Source organism: Nuphar pumila, chromosome 5 (assembly GCF_984573655.1).
Source record: "Nuphar pumila chromosome 5, dmNupPumi1.hap1.1, whole genome shotgun sequence".
NCBI classification, from domain to species: Eukaryota; Viridiplantae; Streptophyta; class Magnoliopsida; order Nymphaeales; family Nymphaeaceae; genus Nuphar; species Nuphar pumila.
The window spans coordinates 29768050-29793606 of NC_143253.1; the positions used below are offsets into that span (position 1 = coordinate 29768050).

Sequence of the window (25557 nt, forward strand, 5' to 3'; positions counted from 1 at the left end):
CAAGTGATCTAGGTTCAAATCCCATGGTGTCACCCCTTGCGCAAGCCAAAGAATGGTGACTTTCTGGGGGCAAGGGGTAAGCCCAGAGAATTTTACGCTACCAGGACAAGGGTCATAAGTAGGCAGGCATAGCCAGCGTGGCTAGGTCTCTGATTTTGAGGGATTTATCCGTGTAAATAAATAAAAAAAAAAACAGCCCCAACCATCGGTCTATATTTGATATAATAATAAATATTTTTTGGATTTCAAATGAATTATATAACATGACATTTTTTCCTAAAATGCCACAATTCTCTCTCTCTCTCTCTCTCTCTCTCTCTCTCTCTCTCTCTCTCTCTCTCTCTCTCTCTCTCTCTCTCTCTCTCTCTCTCTCTCTGTGTGTGTGTGTGTGTGTGTGTGTGTGTCTGGCAAAATTGAGATAAATTGTGATTCAAATTTGTTGGAATTATTTACATGAATGAGTATATATGGATATGGTTCAGTTATAGGTTAAATATATATATTTAATTCGAGACATGTTCATTTAGATCCATCCAAATCCTTTAGCTTCCAGCGTTTATGTGGTCCATATGAGTGTGGGTTGCATGAGGTATCCACATTGATTTACTTTTACTTGGAACTTTACATGAAGTTCTGGTACGAATGTAATGGACAACCAAACCTACCACTAACAATATATTGCAATAAACGCATTAAAAAAGAAGTTAAAAAAATTAAAGTACATCAAAAAGAAAAATATAGCACTCTTGTGGTTACTGTGTAACATGAATAGTTGTCATTTTGCATGCTGGATGACATAATGGTGCAATATAATAATTTATGACTAGGGAGCTTGCTGCTTCGGCCTTAAGGGGCATGCATTTCAGGTATCGAACTTGTGACTTCCTTCAACTTGAATGCCTTAAGTTAACTTACCTAGCAAAGTGAGTGGAGCCATCTTGGGCTGCCATTAATTTTTCACTTACTATTTCAAAATGCATTAACCAGTGGGGTGGTTGTGAAGGTGCTGAAATGAAGGCACCGGATCAAACTCCACTGGTGCACTGGTGTGTCTGTAGCTTTCAGAGGTGGTCCAGGTAAGGCGGGGTGGTCGTGGGACACCACTCGAGGTTTTCCTTGCTTCGGCGAGGGTTTCTCGTCATCAAAACATTGAAAAGGTAGGGATCTTTGTCAAAAATGTAAAAAGGTAGGGATGGATTTATCTATAGGCCCATAAAAACTATTTTTAATCTTAATAATTTCATATCTGTTTCGTGAGAAAGAATTAGATGAACGCCGTAAAGTTATAAGTCATAGATGCTATTCATCACGGGTTAACTTCTCAATAGATTCGAGAACACTTTCAAAACTAATAAAAAAGCTTGTAGAAAGAAATTCCAAACAGTAAGATACAAGCAAGCCCATATATTTTGAACCTTTCAAAGAGAGCTGTTTTCCCACGTGAAAAACCAAACTTATCATAACCCTTCAACAGCATTGATTCTGTAATAGTGCTTAACTTTATTCGCTTGGATCATGAGATGGTTGAGACAAATATTTGCTAGGTCTTGCCTAACCTATAATGCGACTCAATCGGTTTTTGTTCCTTTTTAAAGAAATGTACATGGTAGAAGATGACAAAAGATAATCTCAAAGGTTGAAGATTCTCTCTCTCTCTCTCTCGTTGCTTTTTATAGCTAAAAGTCTCAGATCTAGTGAATAACAAGAAGGGTCACTTGGAGTAATCTTAGTGATTACAAGTAAATCTACAATTGAAAGCATGAATACATTTTCAAATTTTACAAGGAAAAGGTCAATGAGCAAATCTCTCTCTCTCTCTCTCTCTCTCTCTCTCTCTTTCTCTTAGATATGAAAATCTCTATGATAGCAAATCAAGTAGAAACTAAGCTTTCACCCACACCATTGAGCCTGCTGGACCACTAGTAGCACCTCACTTGGCTTCTTTGGACAAGTTGGGCCCATCCACAAGTAGACCAACTTTGTGCTATAAGCTAGGCCTGGTCAGGATCTGTTCTCTATGCGGGAAAAATACAAGCCTAGCACAACAAAATAGGGTCGATTTGTCACAATGCTATTTTGTGTATATACTATATATAAGCATATTGTAGACTGATGCTTCTACATGCCCTAGAGGGAGTAGCCCTACATTGGTCTCATTTATGTTTCTAGGGCATGATCTGGCTAGATAATAAGATCACCACTAGGATCTAGAGGTTCGGTAGCATCCGTATCTGTATAGTTCTTGGAACAACTCATCAATATAATGACTAGCTCGGCACTTTATTGGTGTGTTAAATGCACCAAAAATTATTGGTGGCATATTGGCATGGCTGGCATGACAATGATATATGTTGATATCCAAGAAAATTTGCATAAAAGAAGATCATTTTTAGAAATATCAAGGACTTACAATCATGTTGCCCCACAACACAAAATGCACGTTTGGACTTCTCCAAATATTAAATATCATAATTTTGAGAATTTTCAGCTACCTACAGTAGTTAAATTAGGGAATATATTTGACACAATTAATTGTCTATGTATTAGCAACCTAATATATCATGGTGCATGTTGTTTTGACTCAATGTGACCTTGCAGATGTACGGTCCATTTGTTAGAGATTAACCCTTAAATTTTTTTTTTACCAAAAAACAATTTGTGACGATTACGTACTTTTAATGCATTTATGACCTTTGATTTTGATATCACTAGAAAATCATGATTTCACGTCAAAAACTAATGATCCAAACACTGACCCAGAAGTGGATCATGTAGATCACATTTGTAGGATTAAAAATGCAACAAAAAGCCCACGCACACACACAAAGATTGTTGGTGGTCAGGTTCAGCAGCACACTAAAAGTATGCTATCTCAATTCTTTTTTATGTTTTGAAAGACAAGCTGGGATAGGCAGAACCCCCACCAGTTATTATTCAATCGTACCACTGGGGTTTAATTTGAACCTGCAACGTCCGAGCCCATGGAGACATGCACTGACAGCTCCTACCAACCACGCTCAGCCCCCCGTTGGTACCTTACCTCAATTCTTGCCAAACCCTACAACATAAAACTCGGTGGACAACCGATGAGGGCTCCGCTTGTCTGGTAGGAGCAGCTGGTGCACGTCACCTTGTGTTGGGATGTTGCAGGTTCGAACCCTATTAACCCCAGCTTGCCTTTGGAAAAAAAAAAAAACTCGAAGGACACCCCCTAAGCAGCCTTTGGTGAGGATACGGGGTTGGTGGCCTTGGGGTTTTAGGCCGCCGGGCATGACAACCATTCCTTGGCAGGTCTCCTAACTCAGTGTTGGTTTCCTCAAGTAATAAGCCATAAGTAATAATAATATTAATATTAATAATTGTTCACAATTTCTTTGATTCTCCATTTTCCAGCTATATTGCTTGAACTCCAAAAAATTGTAAAGAAATGTTTGGTTTTTCACTAGCATCCAAACGTGCCCTTGTTCCTTTTCTTATGTTTTGGCTTGTTCTCGTCCTATTAAGACAGATCTACCAAAATGCACTAAAAAAACAGAAAGAAAGAAAAAATCGTTGAAGGAAGCCAATTATTTAATTCCATGTTGCCGGTAGGGGTGCACACGAGCCGGGCTTGAGCGGAGCTTATGCTCAAAAAGTTTGGCTCGTTAAAAAGAAATGTATGTTCAAGCTGTGCTCAGGCTGAGATGACTTGTTTTAGAAAAAAATTTCAAATGGGTGGGCGAGATTCGAACCCCACACTTCACTCACGAATGCATAACCCCCTAACCACTTGATAAACAAAAATTATACATATGCTAAAACTTGTCATTATACGATTTCATTAACCAAGATTAATTGAGTTTCAAAGCTTGATCAAGCTCGGCTCGTTTATGTTTAACAAGCCTGAGCTTTTGTTCAAACTCGGCTCGTTTACTTACCCGAATGAGTCTGAACTGGGCTTAATCGAGCCTAGCTCAGCTTGATGTTCACTCCTAACTGCGGGCACCACTGCCGACGAATCCCACCACGAAACGGTTTCCGGTTCTATAAAAACCGATTCTAGCACAACCAGTTCGTCTCTCTTCCGTTTACCTCGCTGGGTTTCACGTCCTACGTGGACACGAAAGCCAAGGAAGGGAATAGGGTCTGCCCCCTCATCAACCGGGTACCAACATCCAGGTGGCAACATCCTGTTGGCCCAAACGTTTTTCATGTTCCTTATGCACCACAACTACCTGCCATTTTATTCTTGATACGTGGCAAATGGATGAGATTGAAAGATTCTGCATTTTCTAGGCCCACGTTTCATCACCACTGGGTCGGTCATGAACCGTATCGGAATATTGAGCCGCTCGTTTTGGAATGACCGAGTTTCCGGCATTGTCCAAAGCATGGATTTCTGTTCCCGTTCATCCGGAACGCGTTTGGATCTGATAAAATGCGGTCCTGGTCCTCCAAAGAACTCCAATTCCTCTGGCTTTTCCTCCTAGAAAACAAATTCAGGTGTTTTGCTGCACAAGCCCAAGTTCGCCAAGTGCCACTCGTGCAAACATGGATCTAGGTGCTGGACCGATCCAACTGATTGCAATGAAAATGGCTTGACTTGGTTCACGAATGAGTCAACCTGCTGGTTAGAACCATGAATTCAACTCTTGGCATGGGCTCAGGTCTTATGTAGTGTGCAATGTTGTCATTGCGAATCGGACGATTCGCATTGTATCAACAGATTTTCGATACAGGACATGGGTCTGAAACGGCCCTTTCAAAAATCATTTTCGAAGTTGTTGATGTTCATGCTATTAATTATTTATTTTTTGTACTTTTTAAGTTATATTGATAATTTTATTTTTTCTGATTTTTTAAATATTTTTCTATTTTTTATTACAAAAATTATTTTTAAATAGACCGATAGCAATAAATACAGGTCCGATACAATGCAGGCATTTTTTGAAAAGACGATACAGGTGGAAGTGTGGCATGGTCTGACCAGACCCATCGTGGAGCCAACTTGTGGTTCCCATTGGCTTTCCTACGACTCCTGCTGATCAAACACAACAAATCAGCCCACAAATTAAGGCCCATGAGTCAAACCAATAAACTCTTGTGGGTCAAGTGCAGCTTGTAGAGACTTGTTTGACTTGGCCCCAGCTTGACTGAGTCACTATGGCACTTTGTTAGGTAAGACTCAAGAATGCCTATTAATGGGCTCTACCTGACTCTAATCAGATCCAGGGCCCATATCTAAGTGTATGCATTAAATTTCAAGAACAGGACAGGATTCGGGTTGGATTTGTATCCAATGAATGAAAAGACTTGACCTTAGCATGTGCTGAGTCTGTGCAGGCTCGCCGAGTCTGTGCTGTGTCAGTTAAACCATACTGCGTTCAAACCTCAAAGTTGTGTGTGAGTTAGTAGAGAGTTGACCAAAGTGAGCTCGGACAAATCTCAATGCAGATCAACTCTAACTAGCCTACCTATGTCCATTTAGAAGTCCACCTTAACTTTCGGTTTTGGTCTGAGGCACTCTTCGGCCTTGGTGAGCTCGCTGAACCCATGGTCTCAGACTAGCCCGGACAATGGGTCAAGTATAATCAACCATTAACTGGACCCAACTAGTGGGCCTGGTCTATGGGGCCCTTGCAGGTCACGATCTACTTTACCACCAGACTTGGCAGCAAAGCTACGAATCGAATCCTCAAAACCGATTCTTTGATCCGATCCGAAACGGACACGTCGTCGTTAGCCCATCCTGATTGGGCGGAATATATTATGTGGATGACCAAGCTGTACATGAGGTGGACGGGCAGTGACCCAACTACCGACAAAATCTGACGGTGAAGATCAAGCAACTTTACTGCAGATCATACGTGGAACTCCCTGGCCTTTTGGATCTGGCGGAAGGGACAGCAGGGAATAAGCCTAGTCAGTAGTCACCCTGATCCCCATCACGTGGGGCCCACCTGCTAGCTATCAATGATTGCGACGGCCGGGCGACCTGTCGACCGGAAAATTGACACACGTAGGCTGATCTTTGGGAGGGATAAACGTGGCTTTGAATGGAAGGTATAAGGGCAGTTTGGTCATCGTACTTTCTATTGTTCTCCTTTAAATCCGCAACCCAATCCTTGCATCAACTCCAAATAAGAAAAAACAGGAGAAAAAAAAGGAAAGGAAAATGGGGCTTCGTGTCTTGCTTTCTTCGCTTATTATTGTAGTCTCTTTGGGAGTGCATTGTGGGTATGGGAAGAGGGTGAGCTTCGTTCAGGATTTCAGGGTCACGTGGGCGGATTCCCACATCAAGCAGTTGGAAAATGGCAGCTCCATTCAGCTCTCCTTGGATCAATCATCCGGTAGAATATAATCTTTTATTTTTGTTCTTTTTTTTTTCCTTTTGTTCGCGTAGGCTCTGCCTGTAATATGACAGGAGAGACTCTTGAATTTCACCAAGTTGACAGAACATCACAGGTTCAAAACCCATAAGAAGTGTTCCTTGCGACAAGGTCGCAGTTGGGTTTACTATCCGGTGAGCAAGGGCAGCCTTAAGGGTTTTTACAAGGCCTGCTAATGTTTCGTCCAAAATAGACCCAAGGGGTTTGGCCTAGTGGGATGGGGCCTAGACCGTTTGATTCGCAGTCTAGGTTCAAATCTCATGGGCGTCACCCCCTTGCAAAAACCGAAGCTTGGTGACCCCTTGGGGTCGAGGGGAAAGCCCTCAGAGTTTTAATTACACCGACATAGATAGCTACCATAGTATGGCAGGCTGAGCCAGCGCGGCTAGGTATCTGTACTTGGGGTGGTTTTTCCGAGTAAAAAAAAGGTTTCATCTGAAAAATGATACTGTTCATCAACAAGTTACAATTGAAATGCCCCTAGGGTGGTTGGCGTAGTGCGGTGGGGTCTTGGCTAATAGAAGTGCAATCATAGTTTGATTATCATGGATGTCGCCCCTCTGCACAAGCCAACATGTAGCATAGGGTAAGGTCATAGCCTCGAAGTTTTATGCTGCCGGCGTGATGACCATAGGTAAGGCAGGCTAAGCCAGCGCAACCAGGTATGTAAGGCTTCTTCCTGTTATAAATCCAAAAAAAAGTTAGAATTGAACTCTCTCTCTCTCTCTCTCTCTCTCTCTCTCTGGGTCTACTTTGTTTCACCTTTTGTAATGACCGGTTTTGATTTGATCCTTGATTACTTTTTGTCATTTCCGCTCTGGTCCTTTTTTCCTATATATTTGTCCTGTTGAATTCATTCGAAAAAATAAATGGTCCTGAGGAATTAACTATCTTCTTTTGCATTTATTCTTTTGCTGCGCCCAGCTCCTGGTTAAGAAGCTGTGGATGTTTTTCTTTTCTTTTTTGTAATTAAGCATCTTTTTAACATCTAAATCATAAGTAGTTGCTTAGGTTTGCTTTGTTTTTAAATGCTAATACATGAATTCTCACTCCTTTATGGGGTATAATAGAATTTGTGTTCAATGCAGGATCCGGGTTTGCTTCCAAAAATCAATACATGTTCGGACGTGTGAGCATGAAAATCAAGTTAATCCCAGGCGACTCTGCAGGAACAGTAACAGCATTTTATGTATGTTTGGAGTGTCATTAATTTCCTTTATTCTTTTTTTTTTATATGAGAACCGGCCAATATAGTTTGGACATCCCATTACGGGCCAAGAGGTGTCATTTGACAGTGGACCCAGTGGGTGTCTGAAGTGTAAAATTTCATGAGTACACCCCTGCCCACTAGCGGCAGTTTTCCATTGGCTTTATCCTTGTGGCAAAGTATACATACCTTGGGTATCAAACTTACAACCTCCTTAACTTGAAAGTCTTAAGTGGACCCACTTAGTCAAGTGTGCGGAGCCCTTGTGGGTTCACTAATTTGTTCCATTTACTGTTTAATTCTTGAGAGAAAGCGAGTTCTTTTTAACTTTCCAATTTCCAATCATGGATTTAGCATATTGGGATAGATTGGCCATTGTGGATAAGTGAAGGTGTGATTAGATGGTATAATGAAGGCCTTTAGCCTCTCTTACCTACAACCCACAAAGCAACTTCTTTCCCTTGTCCTTTTAATTGGTTCATTTATGAAAACTCCACTAATGCTTTTTGTTTTCTGCAAAACACAAAGATATCGTTGTTTTTTTCTTCATTTCTAGAGAAATGTGGATCTTATGTTGGTTCTTGTAACAAATTTCAAAATGCCCATTGTCTCCCTACTCCTTTTAAGATGACATTTTCTATTGCCACCGACTTTACGGAATTCATTCTCGTTTTAGAATTCTTGGTATTAACCATAAATTAAGGACTGCTATCAGATACATGGTGAGTAGGGGGTTTAATAGTTGCCTTATTTTAGTTGAACCACCTAAATAAACTGCTAACAAATGCCTCAAAATTAAAAAACACACAAAGGGGTTGGCTTTGTTAGAGTGGGCGTGGGCTGTTGGACGGGCAGTCGAGGTGGGACTCCTGTGGGAGTTACGCCCAGCATGCATAGACGAGTGTCCTAGCCCTGCCGTTTTTGTGTTTTGAAAGGCAAGCTGGGGTTAGGCAGACCCTTACCAGTTATACAAAGATACCATTGGGATTTGAACTTGCGACGTCCAACGTGCACTAGCTGCTCCTACCAAACAAGCGGAGCCCCCGTGGGTACTAGCCCTGCCGTTTTACTCCACCGGCATATCAACGTTGTCTTCAGTTCCAGAAGTGGTTTCCCCGAGCAAGATATGGGAAAAAATGCCTTAAAAGCGAAACCATTTCTCTTCTTATTTTCTTTCTGCATTATGGTTGGCTACAACAGTACTGATCTCTCTCTCTCTGCAGATGAGCTCGGACAAGTTTGAGATAAGAGATGAGTTAGACTTTGAGTTCTTGGGGAACAGGTCGGGGCAGCCATACACGGTGCAGACGAATGTGTACGCGAATGGCATAGGGAACAAGGAGCAGAGAGTTAACCTGTGGTTCGATCCATCAGCTGACTTCCACACGTACTCCATCCTATGGAACCATCGCCACGTCGTGTGAGTCTTTTTTTTTTTACTCACTATCTCTCTCTATATATTTATTTCTCTCTCTCTCTCTCTCTCTCTAGATCTCTATATGTTAATGAAGATGACAGAGAAGAGTTATGAGTAGAAATTAAGAAGATATTATTTGGCTTCCAACTCCCATACCTACTCTTTCGTATTTCCTACGGAATCATCAGTTAAGCTTTTACTTCTCTCTCTCTCTCTCTTCCTGTCTCTCACCACGCTCAAGTAAATGACAGAGAAGCTCCATGTCCGTGAAGTACAGAGCGTGGTATTATTTGGCCTCTATCTTCCACACCCACTCTATCGTATTTATTCCTACGGAATCACCTGTAAATTGTGTCAGTTTGCTCTCTCTCTCTCTCTCACAGGTGGATCATCGAAAAGCCAATGGAGTAGAAAGCAAGACGTTGTTAGGATATTTTAGTCAATTATGTATGCTAGGAGAACAAATAGGTAATGTTCTCGTAGTACGGTCGATCATTGTGGGTGAGCAAACGTCACCCAGTACGGACAGGTAAACTCTTTTAGTCTGATGCAAATACAGAAACACCCTCGTATATTGGCGTATGATTCAGATCAAATTTAATTTGTCTACCTTTATGCAATATAAATATTTTCATCCTATTTACTTCCCAGTCCCAGCTTAAACTTTTATTTCAGATTTGGATCAATCATGATCCAGACGGTATCCAATCAGTTCGAAGTTGAAACCTTATCTCCTATAAGGTCACCTGACCACGGGATCCACGGTTTAGTCCGAGACAGAACTCCTTGACTCCTAAGGCAACTCGCATTGGTGCATGTTGACCTTTGACTCGCCAAAACTTGGTTCACAAACTCTGGTCAAGTCACATTGGGTCCAACCGCCTGGTGACTTGGTTCATGTTTTGACCAAGTTCGAGAGAAAGTGACCACATCACTAAACTTGGCCAAGTCTAAAGCTAGATTGAGTTAAAGACCTAGCAGCGTCTTCCACTTGCTTCTTCCTTCAGTTTCTATTCACAGTGTGGCCATTTCAATCTTAGTGGCATCAATGGGTCCAACCTGAACCGCATACCCGATTCAACTGAATCCAAGTTTCTGGATACGATTCCATGGACAAAAAAATTACAACTGAATATTATTCGGATTGACCTGAGTCAATCACAGTATTTGAATTGGTTCGGGTTATGATTTTATGGACCGTACCCAAATACTTTATACTTTTTTTCGAGTAAAAATTTTGTCATAAAGTTCAGCATTGGCAGACCTGGGTGTTATTTGCCTGCGTGGGCGTGAGTCTGTACTGCTCCACAATTACAAGGGCAAATTTGTTATTTTGTATAGAAAATATCATGAGTCATTTGAATATGAGGTAAAACTTGTTGGGTTTGGGTGGGAATAGGGGTGTCAATGGGGCCGGGTTTGACCCGCACCCCACCCTTACCAAAACCTATATGGCCAGGGTTTGGCGATAAACAAGGAGACCCCTTGTAGGGAAGACAGTGGATCGGGGCGGGGCGGGGGACAAGGTCTTCACCCCTGCCCCATCTCAGAAAATTAACCTTCATCCCCATGGGGGGGAGACTTTTGACCTCCACCCCTACCCCGTCCCAGCCCCGCCTCATCCCCGTCCCGCCATCGCGACCACCACATCCTCGCCTGGCTGGAACAGCAGAGGGAAGGGGAAATGCCTAGAGAGAGAGAGAATCATCCCCAGGCGGTGGCTCTGCTCCCGATAGAGCCTGGACACCCACGCAGCTCCCGATAGAAACCTGAAGTAGGGGGTTGCGCCCTTAATGGCTGGCGTTGGAAGAAGGGGTAATGGTGGCTCTTAGCACCCCCGTCAACCCAAAAATGGGGATTGCAGAGAAGAGGAGGGAGAGAGGAAGAAGGTTACCTGGCGATAATCGAGGTTCCCGACGGTGGCGCGGGATCGCAGCAGTGGTTGGCTTTCAACGGTGGCACGGCAACATCGGGCTCGCAGCAGCGTTTGGCTTCCGACGGTGGCACGACGGTGGAGGAGGTTATGGTGGTCACCACAGTGGTGCGGCTCCGGCCGATCTGCAAACGGGGAAGGATCCAAACGTAGGAGGAGCTTACGCAGGGAGGTAGAAGAGGGAAAAAATCGAGCTGCGTGAGAGGGGAGGTGAACAGAAATGGGGAAAGGGGATTTGCGTTAGGGTTTATCGGGGTTAAGGTGTGCTATCGGGAGAGGAAAGAGCGGGGCGGGGCGGGGGAAAGTGTCAGTCCATCCCCGCCTCCATCCCCACACGGGGATGAATTTTAACCTTCATCCCCGCCTCCATCCCCGGTCCAAACGGGGCGAGGCGAGGCGAGGCGGGGCGGGGCCCCACTTTCCCCCGGTCCACTGCCATCCCTAACCCCTTATAATCCTTATAGGATCTAGGTACGGTTTCTCTTGTGGCAGGTCCAATTAAACTCGGTTTTTGACCTGGTACCATCATCTCAAATCAAGTTTGGGTCTGGTTCCACCTGACTCCCAACCAATCCGACCCCTTGACTTTGTCTTGGACTAAAATAATGAAAATATCCTCAAAATACCTGGTCAATGGTCATCACAAAGTGGTTGGTACTTTGGTCCAATTCTCACCCAATCAAGGGAATTGGAAATTCTGCTCCATGTTTGGCAACGCTTCTGCATGTGCATTTGAAGTCACGTGGGAATTCCAAATTCCTTGTTTGGAACACCTAAAGGTAGGGGTATCAACAGATTGGGTTCGGTTCAGATATTCAACCTACCAATTACTGTCATATGGGGATTCGGTAAAGCATTCAGAGTCACTCTTAGAGTTTTACATGCAAACACGAAACCAAATCCAGATCCAATTAACAATTCAATCCAAATACGTGTAAATCCCTGTTCTCATCACTGAAAATGGACTGTTCTCCAGGTTCTTTGTGGATGATGTTCCCATCCGAGTCTACAAGAACAACCGAGACCGAGGTGTACAGTATCCAATGTCTCAGCCGATGGGGGTCTTCTCAACCCTATGGAACGCGGACAACTGGGCGACCCGTGGCGGGCTGGAGAAGATTGACTGGAGCAAGGCTCCCTTCTGCACCTACTACAAAGATTTCGACATCGAGGGGTGTGCGATCCCGGGACCCTCTGGGTGCACCCAAGACCCCAAGAACTGGTGGGATGAACCCACATATCTCCAGCTCGACCCGATCCAGGCCAGAAAATACAGGTGGGTCCGACTGAACCACATGGTCTACGACTACTGCACAGACAGGCCAAGGTACCCGGTCCCACCACCAGAGTGTACTGCTGGGATATGAGATATGACCAACAATACAACACTACCATGTAACTCAGATAGTTAGTATGAAGATGTATGGTTGAGTGTGAGTGTGTGCATTGTAAAATAATGGAAGAAAAATATCATTTGGCTGCTAAGTAGTGTGTGTAAGTATTGTTTATTACATACTATTTTAAGGGAATAAGTTGGTTCATAATGCATGCGTTTAGGGACTTAGAGAGGTTTGGATGGGGTTGGGGAGGGTCATGATGGTGTAGTTTGGGAATCGCTGGATAATAATGGAACCTTTCACCTTTGTGTAAATAATCTCTCTCTCTCTCTCTCTCTCTCTCTCTCTCTCTCTCTCTCTCTCTCTCTCTCTCTCTCTCTCTCAATGTCAACGGATTGGATTTAGATCCGATATCTGATAGATCACAGATCTGATTACCCAAATTCGATAAAGCAAACTGAATCTGATTAATAGTCGATCGTATTGGATTTGGCATGCAGATTTGCATTAGAATTCGAGTCCAAACAGAATAAAAATTCAATGGATTATATGACTCAATTGCATATAAAATATATCTGATTAGCTAGTCAGATTAGGATTCAATATTACCATTTTTTCCATCCAACTCTGAGCCTAAATCTAAATCCCACTAAGCTAGACCAATAAGCTTAGATTCAATAATGCTTAGATCAGACCCAAGTCCACCCATCTCTCTCTCTCTCTCTGGCCCACATATCATGAGTAATATCTAGAGAATGACCTGAAATTTACTGTCTAGAGCTGCTTCAACTCTTTGTACGTGTAATATCTTGGAAAATATCTTCCGGTCTATGCAATAGTTCTCAAAGAGAGCTTAAAAGCGATCCATTCATCTGGTAGAGGCAATCCATGAACGTCACCAAACTGCAGGCTGGACGTCATGAGTTCAAAACCCACGAGTGCACACTCTTTGCTGCAAGACCAAAGCTGGGTAAGGAAGGACTTGGGTTTTTACACCAATGAGCCTGCAAGCTGCAAGCTAGTGAGGCGGTTTTCAAACATTATCCCAAAAGAAAAAAACACTCAAACAGCAAATCCTGTAGAAAACATAGATCCGCTCTCACGTGAGCACGGACATGCACATGCATCACTCCCCTACGTCACAAGAATGAACTACATAGGACAGTTCGGTTCTACTCATCCCGTCACCCCTCATCTTCATACCCCTCTTAAATCTTATGATGCAAGTTGTTTTGATTAAATCTGACTCTATAGATGGATTCAGCATAGTCGATTTAGCAAAAATCGACTTTTGGATCATTTTTTTTTTCAACAAAAAATATGATTTTTTAAAACACAAAAATGTGTTTTGAATTTTCAAAAAATCCTGCACACAAGCCTGATTTTGGCGATTTATCTTCACAATGAATAATGTAGATCACATCTGTGGAGTCTGAGTTATCAAAACAACTTGCATCAATAAAATCCCAAAAAGGGGTATGAAGATAGGGGGATGAGTGGAACCGATTTGTACGTAGGATCTTATGTTTAAGGAACAACACATGATACCCACATGACATATTATGGCATGTTCAAACATTATGTTAATAATGTTTAATATATATATATATATATATATATATATATATATATATATATATATATATATGAGAAATGAAAACCTACAAAATGGGTACGGAGCTAAATTAAACATGCTATTAGATTTTTGGTGTTTTTTTTATTTCTGACCCCGTAGATGTGTTCAGCATGATCGATTTACTGAAAATCAACACTTGGATCATGTATTCTAGATGACAAAGAATGGTATTTAGAGCCTCAAAAATGTATTAAAATTATAAGTCATTCATTTTTTAAACCATATAAAAACCTATCCATGCATAGAATCAAATGCTCCAAGAAGTGATTCCTATAAAAACAAGCATACAGAATTTTGAAAAAGCACCAGAAATCCAATAGCATGGTTCATTTAACATTGTGGCCATTTTATATGTTTCTATTTCCATATATGAGATCAAATCGAATTGCTTTGAAACGGTCTATTAAACAAATTAAAAAAACAAAAAATATAAAAATTCAAACCAAATTTATATTTGATATGAATCAGCCCTAGAATCAAATTGAATCGCAAAGGGGCCTATCCGATTTTGATAAATTGCTTTAAACCATTGGGAATGAACACATAGAAAGAAAGTAGGCCAGATCTTGAGATTCCATGAAGAGCCCCACAACCTTTGCACTTGATTTTGCTGATAACTTGTAATACCTCATCCGGGACCTCTTGAGTTAGGGTTCGTAGGCATTACTTTCTAGAGGAAAGAGTCCAAAGTGAGTGAAGAAAAACTATGCCATAATTTTTTTTCAACAAAAACATGATAATCTCATAACAAAAGCCTCATCGGCTACATCATTCATAACATAAAGCATACAAATTTATCACACGGTTTAACAAAATAAAAACATCAAATAAAAGTCTATGCTTGGCTCTCTGGTTGCCCATGAACACTTGCTGACATAGGCAGTTACATCAAGTCTCAAGTCTTGCTTCGAACAATACTCTTGGAACCTATAGTTTTAATTATTAAAGAGGGTGAGTCTACCACTCAGTAAGAAATAATTATAAGCAATTTAAAACTCTGACTTGTAATTATAGTGGGATCTAAACTTTTAATCTTAGTTTAGTTTTTCATTTCATAAACAAAAGTTTGTTTCTTTTAAATCTTCTTATTTACCTTCTCAAAACTCATAAGTTAGCACTCATTCAATGCTAACTACTACACAAGTTTGGTTATACCAGTATTAGCCAACTATAAAAGTTGCAATCTGTGTACAATACCTCAATTCTATGGTATTGGCTAGACAATGAACCACTCTCTGGTATAATCTCGGGTCGTAAATCATGAGACATTGCAGTGAAAAGACTCGCAGGTGGAACTATACCTGCTTCGAAGGTTCATGTTTCATGCTACATTTTGGTCTGCCTAGATTCTTAGTCACAATATGAAAAATAACCCCTAGGATATTTCATGCAACTATTGTTTTTCTACGTTAACTACCTCAAGTTCATTTTCTCTGTATTTAAAATAAGTTTCTCAAGGTCTTCCTAAGGTTCTGATATTAACAAAAATCTAAGCATGCAAAAGATATAGTATTTCTACATCGATGTAGTGTCTCTACATTAATAAATCACCTATGACACATGCTTATGGAAGCTCTCACTTGGACGACCATCAGGTAGCCCGTCACCTCTTTCAAAATTTATGGAGTTAAGTTTGATAACTCAAATTGCAGTAAATATAACTGAAAAAAGAGACTCAAGAAAAATATTCAAATACTCAAATATGTTCGCATGCATTAGTTCTATATTCTCAAGAAGCATAAAATATGAATTCTTGTCTAAAATCACACAATTTTCTATCATGTATAGAAAACTCAAGGATACACGAAATCAGTCTCTGTATTATAGCTAACTCGTATGCACCCATTCTATCTTTTAAGAATGCATAAAATAAATTCTTAAAATACAGCTACATCATATATAAGGTATGACTATGTTCTCAAACATACATAGTTTCATGCAAACAGTCTAATACACAAACAAATTATTTATTATTAACTAGACATGCATATAATATTCCTTATCTCGAATATAAGAACATCTTTCACCGTGCATTCAAGTCTCTTGTAGTAGTAGTTAGATCTATTCAATACACCAAGACTCACTTAATTATCAAACTGGTATTTTTTATATCTTATAAAATTACCAAACTACCCCTCCTGAAGGTCATCTGTCATACCTCATTTTTTTGTGCTTCATGTTTGATCATGAAAATAAGACATGTTGATTCCACTTTGTGTCTCAATTTCAATAAACTAAACTTCACTTGAATCTAAGTTTGAGGTAAGAATTTATGGCCAATTTATGAAGCATTTGCTACACAGGCATTTTGGTCTTTTTACTAGGCTCGGTGTATATATGTTCAGTCTAGATTTGACTAACAAGGACCAAGTTTGGTTGTCCCAAGGGCTCACAGATCTTGTATATATACTTGTACATACATGTATATATTCGAATACATATCAACTCAACTTGGTCTAATCTCTCACTGAGACTGAATGGGTTGGTTTTGAATCAACCCATTTTCTCTCTCTTGTATTCTTTTGGGTCTCACTGAACCCAACCTAGACCTATCTGATCCTAGGTTCAGTCTGAATCGACTCTGAGATAGAGCCTAGTCTCTAAATTGTGACACAGTTTGGCCTGGGTTTTGGTTTACGACCTAACCCCAAGGCAGAGAGTTGACACTTTCTGTCTAGTCTCGTATCACCAGACTCAGTTTGGGTTAGAACCCAAACCAAGTTAGTTTGGTCTGCACCGAACGAGACAAAGAGTGCATGTTGTTTGTCTTGCCTTCACCAATCCAGGCTCAGTCTGGTTTAAAAGGTTGGCAGGTCGAGACAGGGAGTGGTCCACTCTTTGTCTCTTCCACCCCTACCAAGGACACCTCGACCATCTTGGTTTGGGTTTGAACCCAGACCAAGTCGATCTGTAGTTCCCGCAATAGCAGTTAAGATAGAGGGTGTTTCCCTCTATCTCACTGCTCTCTCTCAGCGATGTCAGGCTCGTCCCTGTCTCTCTCCCTCTCTCCCTCTCTCATCTATGACGATGCTGGTAACCCCTCACTGGATCGTCGGTGTCATTACTCTCTCCCTCTCCTATCTGACAAACATTGACACCCTTACTGAGTTGTTGGTGTTAACCTTATTTCTCTCTTGCATCTCTATTGAACGACATCATCTACCACTCTGGGTTGCCAACCTCTTCTCCCTCCTCGTATATAAACATAAATGAGGAAGGAAGGGTGGCTTACTTGTTGGATGGTTATCCCTCGATCAGATGACACCTTACGATCTCCTTAAGCTCCCTCCCTCTCACTTTTCCTTCTCTCTTTATGAAATAAAGAAGATGAGAGAAGGATTATGGGTTTATATAGAACCCATGAGTACCTCATTTAAAGAGAGGTCTCCCTCACTCTCCTCACTTCTTCATACGTGGGGAGAGGGAGCACCTCTCATTATGCTCTTAAATGTGGGCCTCTTCACTCTCTCACTTCCTATATATGTGTGTGTGGGGGGGGGGGGGGAGGGAGATTGGACCAGTGGATCACAAGATGGTTGTCTTTGAAGATTTGGTTAAGTACCTTTCTATTCGAATAAAATATCCCATGTGTAACATTTGGTTCGCAGGGGGTTGTGTGTGGATTAAGGATAATTCTTTCAGAGGTCACATTAGGTTATCCTAACCACATATGGTGACACAGAGCTATGCGAGTGAATGCCTAGGCCACAAGGATGTCACGACTGCGACATAATGACCCAAAATTTGCCCTTTTTTAAATATCCTTTTAATTTATAAAAGACATTTGCATTTTCTTTTGTAAAACATAGTGAAAGTCTTTAACAATGAAATAAGGGTCAAGCATTTCAGAATTACTAAAAAAATGTGATTCATTCATCAAATATCATTTCAAAAGATATTATAAAGTTTATAAGTTCATTATTTATAAAATGATGTATACAAATATGAATAGCTATCCAAAAACCCAAAAACACCCAAAGCAACTCCAGATTTGCCATCCAAAATCTGCCGAGCCTAGTGCACATCACTGATCCTCCTAGGCCTCAACTGAAAAGCATAGAAAATTCAAGGATGAGACTACAGCATGTCTCAGTATGTTTCCCAAAGGACAAAATTCGGCTTCTAGTAGTAAGCTAGGTCCAAAAGTCAAAAACCACATAAGTCAACCCATAAAACCTTGTAAGGCTGGGGACACAAGAAGCAAAGGACCAAACTATCCAAAAGTAGGATCATTGCCTTCCAATGTATCCATGATACATATCGCAAAGGTCAACCCTCCTCACATAGGAGTCGGCCTTGCAGGTCCATCCAAGAAAAGCATAACAACAAAGGAAATATTGACCAATCAGGTCACTCTTCAAGGAAAACATAACTCTTTTCATGCTCTAGCTTATGCATGAGTATTTTATTAAATCTTTTCATTTAACTACTTTTTTTTTCATGATATGCACTTACACAACTAGGATCACCTCGAGCCATACAATAGGAGTTCATTCAGACACACTTGTTCATTTTACCTCAAGTTAGACACTGAGAACCGACACTAGAGTTTGAACCCTTTATCAAGGAATGCCTCGCCCTAGAAGATTATAGTGCAATACCCAAACTACACATGATATGACTTTGTTCATATAAAAAAACTTTATTGATAACAATGTCAGTTTCACATGTTACAACTTTATATATAACAATATTCAAATCTGATTTTGATGGTTCATAAACATATCAGATTTACTTACTAAGTAGCTACATATTAAATTTTCAAATATGATTTTATTAAATCATATGCATATCAAATTTACATGCTAAGTAGCTACACATATTAAAATTCTCAATTCTGCTTTTATTAAACCATATACATATCATATTTAGATGCTAATGTAACACCCCAAAATTTCTAACCCAAAAATTTATCAAAATTTTTAATCAAACAAGGGGATCATTAAACAACAAAAATCGTTTTAGTTTTGAATTAGACAATTCTAGGCGAGTTACAAAAATTAGCTAACTACACTGAACTGAATTCAATTCTCGTTTGGACTAAAATCTAGGACTACATGTCAAACGATTCTATTGAAGAATCTTATCCCACATGAAGTAAATATTATCCAAAACTAATTTAAAGTTAACAGTACTACAATACAGTATAAGGAGTCAAAAAGTCCCAATCTAGTTGAGATCCAAAATCCTAGGATTGATGGTAGATAGATCATGGTTCACCAGTATCACCACTGCATCGCTCCATCGCACAACACTTCATTTATCATCTAAAAATCCTAGGAATGATGGTAGATAAATCACTAGTTACAGATTCATTAAAACAAAAATAGCTATAGTTTCAGGTTTAATAAATCAGAATTGGCTATAGTTTCAGATTCATTAAAATATAAATGATTAAATATTCATATTCATTAAAACAGAAATAACTATAGTTATAGGTTCATTAAAACAAAAATAATTGTAGTTTCAAGTTTAATAAATAAAAAATGAATATAGTTTTACATTCATTAAAACAGAAATAACTATAGTTTCAGATTCATTAAAATAGAAATGACTATAATTTCAAGTTTAATGAAACATAACTGACTATAGTTTCATATTCATTAAAACAAAAATGTTTATAGTTTCATACGAAATAAAACAAAAATAATTATAGATACATGTTTATTAAAATAGAAATGGCTATAGATTAAAATAAAAATGGCTATGGTTTTAGGTTTAATAAATCAGAACTTACTATAATTCTAGATTTATTAAAATAGAAATAACTATAGTTTTAAGTTTAATAAATCAGAACCAAATATAGTTCCAGATTCATTAAACACAAATGAGTATAATTTTAGGTTTAATAGAACAAAACAGACTATTGTTTTAGATTCATTAAACATAAATGACTATATTTTCAAATGAAATAAAATAGAACTAACTATATTTGCAAGTATATTAAAATAAAAATGACTATAGATTAAATTAGAAATTATCATAGTTTAGGTTTAATAAATTAGAACTAACTATAGTTTCAGATTCATTAAAACAAAAATGACTAGAGTTTTGGGTTTAATAAAACAAAACTAACTATAATTATAGATTTATTAAATAAAAATTATTATAGTTTCTGATTTAATAAATCAAAACTGACTATAGTTCCAAATTTATTAAAGAGAAATGATTATAGTTTTAAGTTTAATAAATTAGAACTGACTATGGTTATAGATTCATTAAACAAAAATGAGTATAGCTTCATATTTATGAATATAAAAACACATACATATAAAACATGAATCAATACATGAATATAAAAAATGCAAACATATATACATCATAAATATAATAAATACAAATATAAACGTCATGAATGATTATAAAAAATACCAACATACACATCATGAATAAATATATAAAAAATACAAACATATACATCATGAATCAATACATGAATATAAAAAATACAAACATATACAATGAAGTTTTCAAATTTTTTAAAAGAGTCCACTTAGAAAAGCATGTTTTCAAAAAAGAGAACTTCTAAACAAAATAAAATAATTATTAAAACTCCTAAAGTAATTGAACTAAAAATCAAAAAGTTCTAAACTAAGCAAAACACTAAAAAAATGCAGAAAAGAGTTTGAAATATGCGATTTTATCTTTATTTTGAATTTCAAAGCAGTTTCTCAAAAATATTGGTAAGAATGAGTTTTTAATGCAATTTTTTGCTGGATCATGCATAAAAATATATGAATAAAATGCAAAACTTATGCATGATCAAATTCTCTTATGCTTATCGTTTGCTAGTCCTCGAGCAAACTGATTCTAAATAACAAAAAGCAAGAACAAAAATGATCAAAATAAAGCAGAAACCTAACTTACTTTCATAGGAATCAAGGTTGCATTTAGCGTATGCAACAAGCCCCTTAACCCCTTGGGTTACCTTAGTGGATGAGTAATTAAGGTCTCGTGAGGATTTACAATGATACTACCCACAAACATCTTTATCATGTATACATAAAGATTTCAACTTCACAAAGTATTAAGCAGTTAAGGAGTCTATTTTCACAAATATTTCATGTCATTACACTTTCAAAATATATTTAGAGTCTTTTACATGCCACCACAGAATAAAAGTTTTTTTCTTCACTTTTCTAAATATCGTAATCATTTATGTTTTGTTCTTGAAAAATCAAATATACACATGCCATTGTTTATTTATCCTCACTTATATATTCTCTGCACAGATTTCTCAAAAATTATTCCTAAGTAGTGAACATTATCTTTATGCTCTTGATTTTTTTTCTTTTTTCTTTTTTCTTTTTTCTTTTTTCTTTTTTCTTTTTTCTTTTTTCTTTTTTCTTTTTTCTTTTTTCTTTTTTCTTTTTTCTTTTTTCTTTTTTCTTTTTTCTTTTTTCTTTTTTCTTTTTTCTTTTTTCTTTTTTCTTTTTTCTTTTTTCTTTTTTCTAGATTTTTAATTTTTCTACACTTTTTCTTTCTTTTTGTTGAGTACTATATCAAAATTCTAGTTTTTATGACCCGTGTAACGAGCTTTGGGTTAGGGATTCACAGGTCAGACAACCTTAGGACACAAGATATAAAGTATTCCTCGAACTTAATTGCTCGAGTCACTAGACCTTCAATTTTCATAGTTTTACGCATAGTCTGCTTCTTGTCATGTGCAATGTCAATATTTACTAAGCTCTCTATAAAGTCTATATAACGAGCTTTTAGGCCGGTGGCTCCCAAACTAGATGGCTTTAGGGCACCAAGTGTAAATACCTCTCAGGCTCTACTTGCTCAAACCAATAGGCTACAAATATCAACTTAGACAAAGAAGTGATTTCCTTCATTATTCTTTTAGACATGAAAATTAAACACTTCAACTTATGTCTAAGCATAGCTACTAGGGAATACGAAGACTTCAAACAACTAAATGTATGCTCTTTTTTACTTTTGAGCTCTTATTTTCAATGTTGTTCATTTGCTTAGTTTTAAAAAATAAACCGTGCATATTCATACTTGTGATTCAAAATAAAACTCTAACATGTATCTAGATCATTTCTTTGAAATCCACATAAGTGACCACAAATTTCTAGATTAGTGTTAGAAAAAAATCGTGGGGCTTCAAAATTCTCTAAAATGTTAGATTGTGTAAAACATTCATATAATATCAAACTCATTCTTTAAAAACCTAATTTTTATGAGTTTTTATCAGTGCAAATACATAGACAGGAAGAAAATTTTTGGGTGTACAAACTACACCCTAATTCATCGTTCTTCGATAGTGAATAAACTAAACTATATGCATTGGTGAAATATTATGCATGTATTCTACAAAGAAAATATCAACTAATCTAAACAATAAGCTATAGAGAGATGGGAGAGAAAGAGGAAACCTCACGATTTGCCTCTGATAGAGGGGTTGAGAAGAAGGGCATGGCCTTCCTTCGAGCTACATGTGTCTCTGTCGATAAGGGCAAGAAGAACTGGCGCCAGAAAAGATTAGAAGCAAGACGAGAACGAGGGATTAAGAGGAAGAGTAAAAGGGAGAACCAGTTGGGAACGAGGAGGAAGAAGAGAAGAGAGAGAGGGAGAAAGAAACCAAAACTTTTTCTGGAGGAGAAGACTCCTTTTATGGCTGGAAAAGATGTTTTTATACTAAAAAAATTAGGTCACACATTTTTTTTTCAAAAAACTCCAATTAGTTTTCAAAATTTTCAAAAGAGTCTACTTAGAAAAATGTGTTTTCAGAAAAGAAAACTTCTAAACAAAATGAAATAATTATTAAAACTCCTAAACTAATTAAAAAAAAATAACTAAGAAAAATACTAAAAAACATAGGAAAGAGTTTGAAATATGTGATTTTATCTTTATTTTGAATTTCATAGTAGTTTCTCAAAAACGTTGATAAGAATGAGTTTTTAATGCAAATTTTCGCTGGATGCATACATAAAAATGTATGAATAAAATGCAAAAATTATGCATGATCATACAACATGAATGAATATCAAGAATGCAAACATATACATTCAAATGAATATAAAAAATGCAAACATATACATCATATATAAATATAAAAAATACAAATATATATATCCACAATGAATGATGCATATTCTAGCAAATCCCTATGAGAGATGTGTTCAACCCTATCTTTAGCAAAAATGATGGTTGAGAGGTAGTGAATCCCCTTCAAAGTTGTATAGAGGGAAGTTCTAAGAGCACCCCACCCTACATGTGAGATGAGAGGGGGTGTGTGAGAGGGAGGGACTAACAAAAAAAGAGAGAAAATAAGAGAGTTGTGAACCCCTCTCAAGTGAATAGTGTTTTAGGGGTTAGAGTTAGAGATGGATGGTGGAGATTGAAGGGCCAAGATGGAGGGTTCTAAGGATGCCTCCTTAGGAAATTCAAATTTCAAAAAGGGAGAAGGCTTAGAGTCCTTGTGGTCCCCCATGAGCCCACTCATTGTGCTATTTTCCAACACTCGACACTTTTTTTACTTTGTTGTACCCATGTTTCCTATTTTCAAAATCCTAAGAGATGATGAAGAGAGGAGAGGGCTTGAGAGTGGTCTCCCCACCCCCACCCCCATGCCCATTACTATCACCTTTTTTTTCCACTTCTTCTTCTTCTTCTTCTTCTTATATATATATATATATATATATATATATATATATATATATATATATATATATATATATATATATATATATATATATATATATATATATTGTTTCTTTGACTTGGTCTTTCCCCACTCTTTGTCAACCCCACTTTGGATCCCTATATAGATCCAAATTAGGTTGGGCCCAAACCAACTCAATGGCATCTTAAAATTAATAAAATCATTATCTAATTATTATCCACTTAATGTTATTTAAGCATAGTTTTTATTCAAATGCTTATTAATTAACAAATAAATATTAATTAGTTATAATTACTAACTAAATGTTTATTAATTAATAAATAAATATTTATTAATTAATAAACTAAAGCGAATTAGTTTTAATTAGTAAATAAATATTAAATCACTATAATTAAACAATATTTTCAGTTAAATATAAATTGAAATTGCCATGCAAAATTCTCTTTGTATTTATAAAAATTCTAAAATTTTGCAAGTCTTTCTTCCTACCCCCTTAAAAAGAATTTCGTCATCAAAATTTCATTATAATGACTAAATAAGTTGGGGTACTTTTCTTTCATGTTGGCCTTTGTTTTCCATGTACATTCTTTGATTTCATTGTGTTGCGAATACACTTTAACTAGAAAAATGATTTTTGACTTCAAAACTTGGTTTTGTCAGTTCATAATTGCTACTGACTTCTCTACCATTGTCAAATCCTCTAAAAGTTCCACATCTTTATATTGATTGACGTATGAGAGATCATGAATATACTTTATCAATATGGATACGTGAAAGACATTATGAATCTAAGCATACTGTGGTGGCAGTGTCACACGATACACTGCTTTGCAGATCTGCTCTAAGATCTCAAATGATCCAATGAATCTAGGATTCAACTTTTCCTTCTTTTTTAACTGGAACACACTTTTGGCAGGAGACACTTTCAAAAAAATCATATCTCCAACTGCAAAAGTGAGTTCCCTTCATCTTTAATCCACATAACTCTTTTGTTGACTCTGATTTGTATAAAGTCTTTCTTGAATCATCTGCACTTGTTGAATGTAGTGTTGCAGTACTATCGATGAATCAATCAATCACCTCCGATCTCATCATAATATATGGGTGATCGATAGGAACTTTCATATAAAGCCTTGTATAGAGTCATTTCGATACTTGAATGATAGTTGTTGAATGTGAACTCTACCAATACCAGGTGTACATCCCAATCATCTTTCTAGTCAAACACACATGCTCGCAACAAGTCCTTCAGGGTATGTATCATCCTTTCCGATTGACCATCGGTCTAGGGATGAAAATTGATACTGAACTTCAACATAGTACCCAAAGCTTATTGTAATTACCCTAAACTCACGATGTGAAACGTGGAACACAGTATGATACGATCGAGACCAATACTACATGTAGTTGAACTATTTCCTTAATGTATAAGTAAGCCAAACTTTCAAGTGATTGACTAACTGGATAGGCAGAAAGTGGACAAACTTGATGAGTTTGTCAACTATAACCCAAATTGCATCTTGTTTCCTATGAGTCATTTGTAGACCTACCACAAAGTCCATGGTAATGCCTTCTCATTTTTATTGTAGAATCTCTATTTATTGCATCATGCTGCCAAGTCTCTGATACTCGATCTTGATTTGCTAGCAAGTCAAGGACTTTGAAACATATGTTGTCACTTTTTGTTTTATATCATTTCACTAGTAGCTTTACTAAAGATCTTTGAACATCTTTATGCTTTTAGGGTGAATCGTGTACTTTGTCTTATGTTCCTCATCAAGTAGTTCTTCCTACAAATTTAGGTCATTGAGCACCTAAAGTCACTCTTTCATCCAAATGTTTTTGTCCTCTTTGAGTATGAAAGAGGCATTTTCCTATTGTGTGAGTGCTTTTAGCTTTTCATACTGAGGATCTACCTTCTATTCAGCTATTATCCTAGTTAGGATCTCAGGTTGAATGGTCAAGCTGAACAGTTTGATGGTACCATGATCATCCGCAAAGAGTTTTCAAGCAAAAAAATCTTCT

At 37.8% G+C, this 25557-nt stretch overlaps 1 protein-coding gene across 1 annotated transcript; it reads left to right on the forward strand.

Annotated features, from left to right (window-relative positions):
• Positions 1-6126: 6126 nt before the first annotated feature.
• Positions 6127-12576, forward strand: LOC149837266 (putative xyloglucan endotransglucosylase/hydrolase protein 6). Its single transcript, XM_090005927.1, has 4 exons — positions 6127-6329; positions 7457-7557; positions 8799-8995; positions 11902-12576. Exons 1-4 carry the CDS (start codon positions 6155-6157, stop codon positions 12290-12292), a joined length of 864 nt encoding a protein of 287 aa, XP_089862053.1. The 5' UTR covers positions 6127-6154; the 3' UTR covers positions 12293-12576.
• Positions 12577-25557: the final 12981 nt, after the last annotated feature.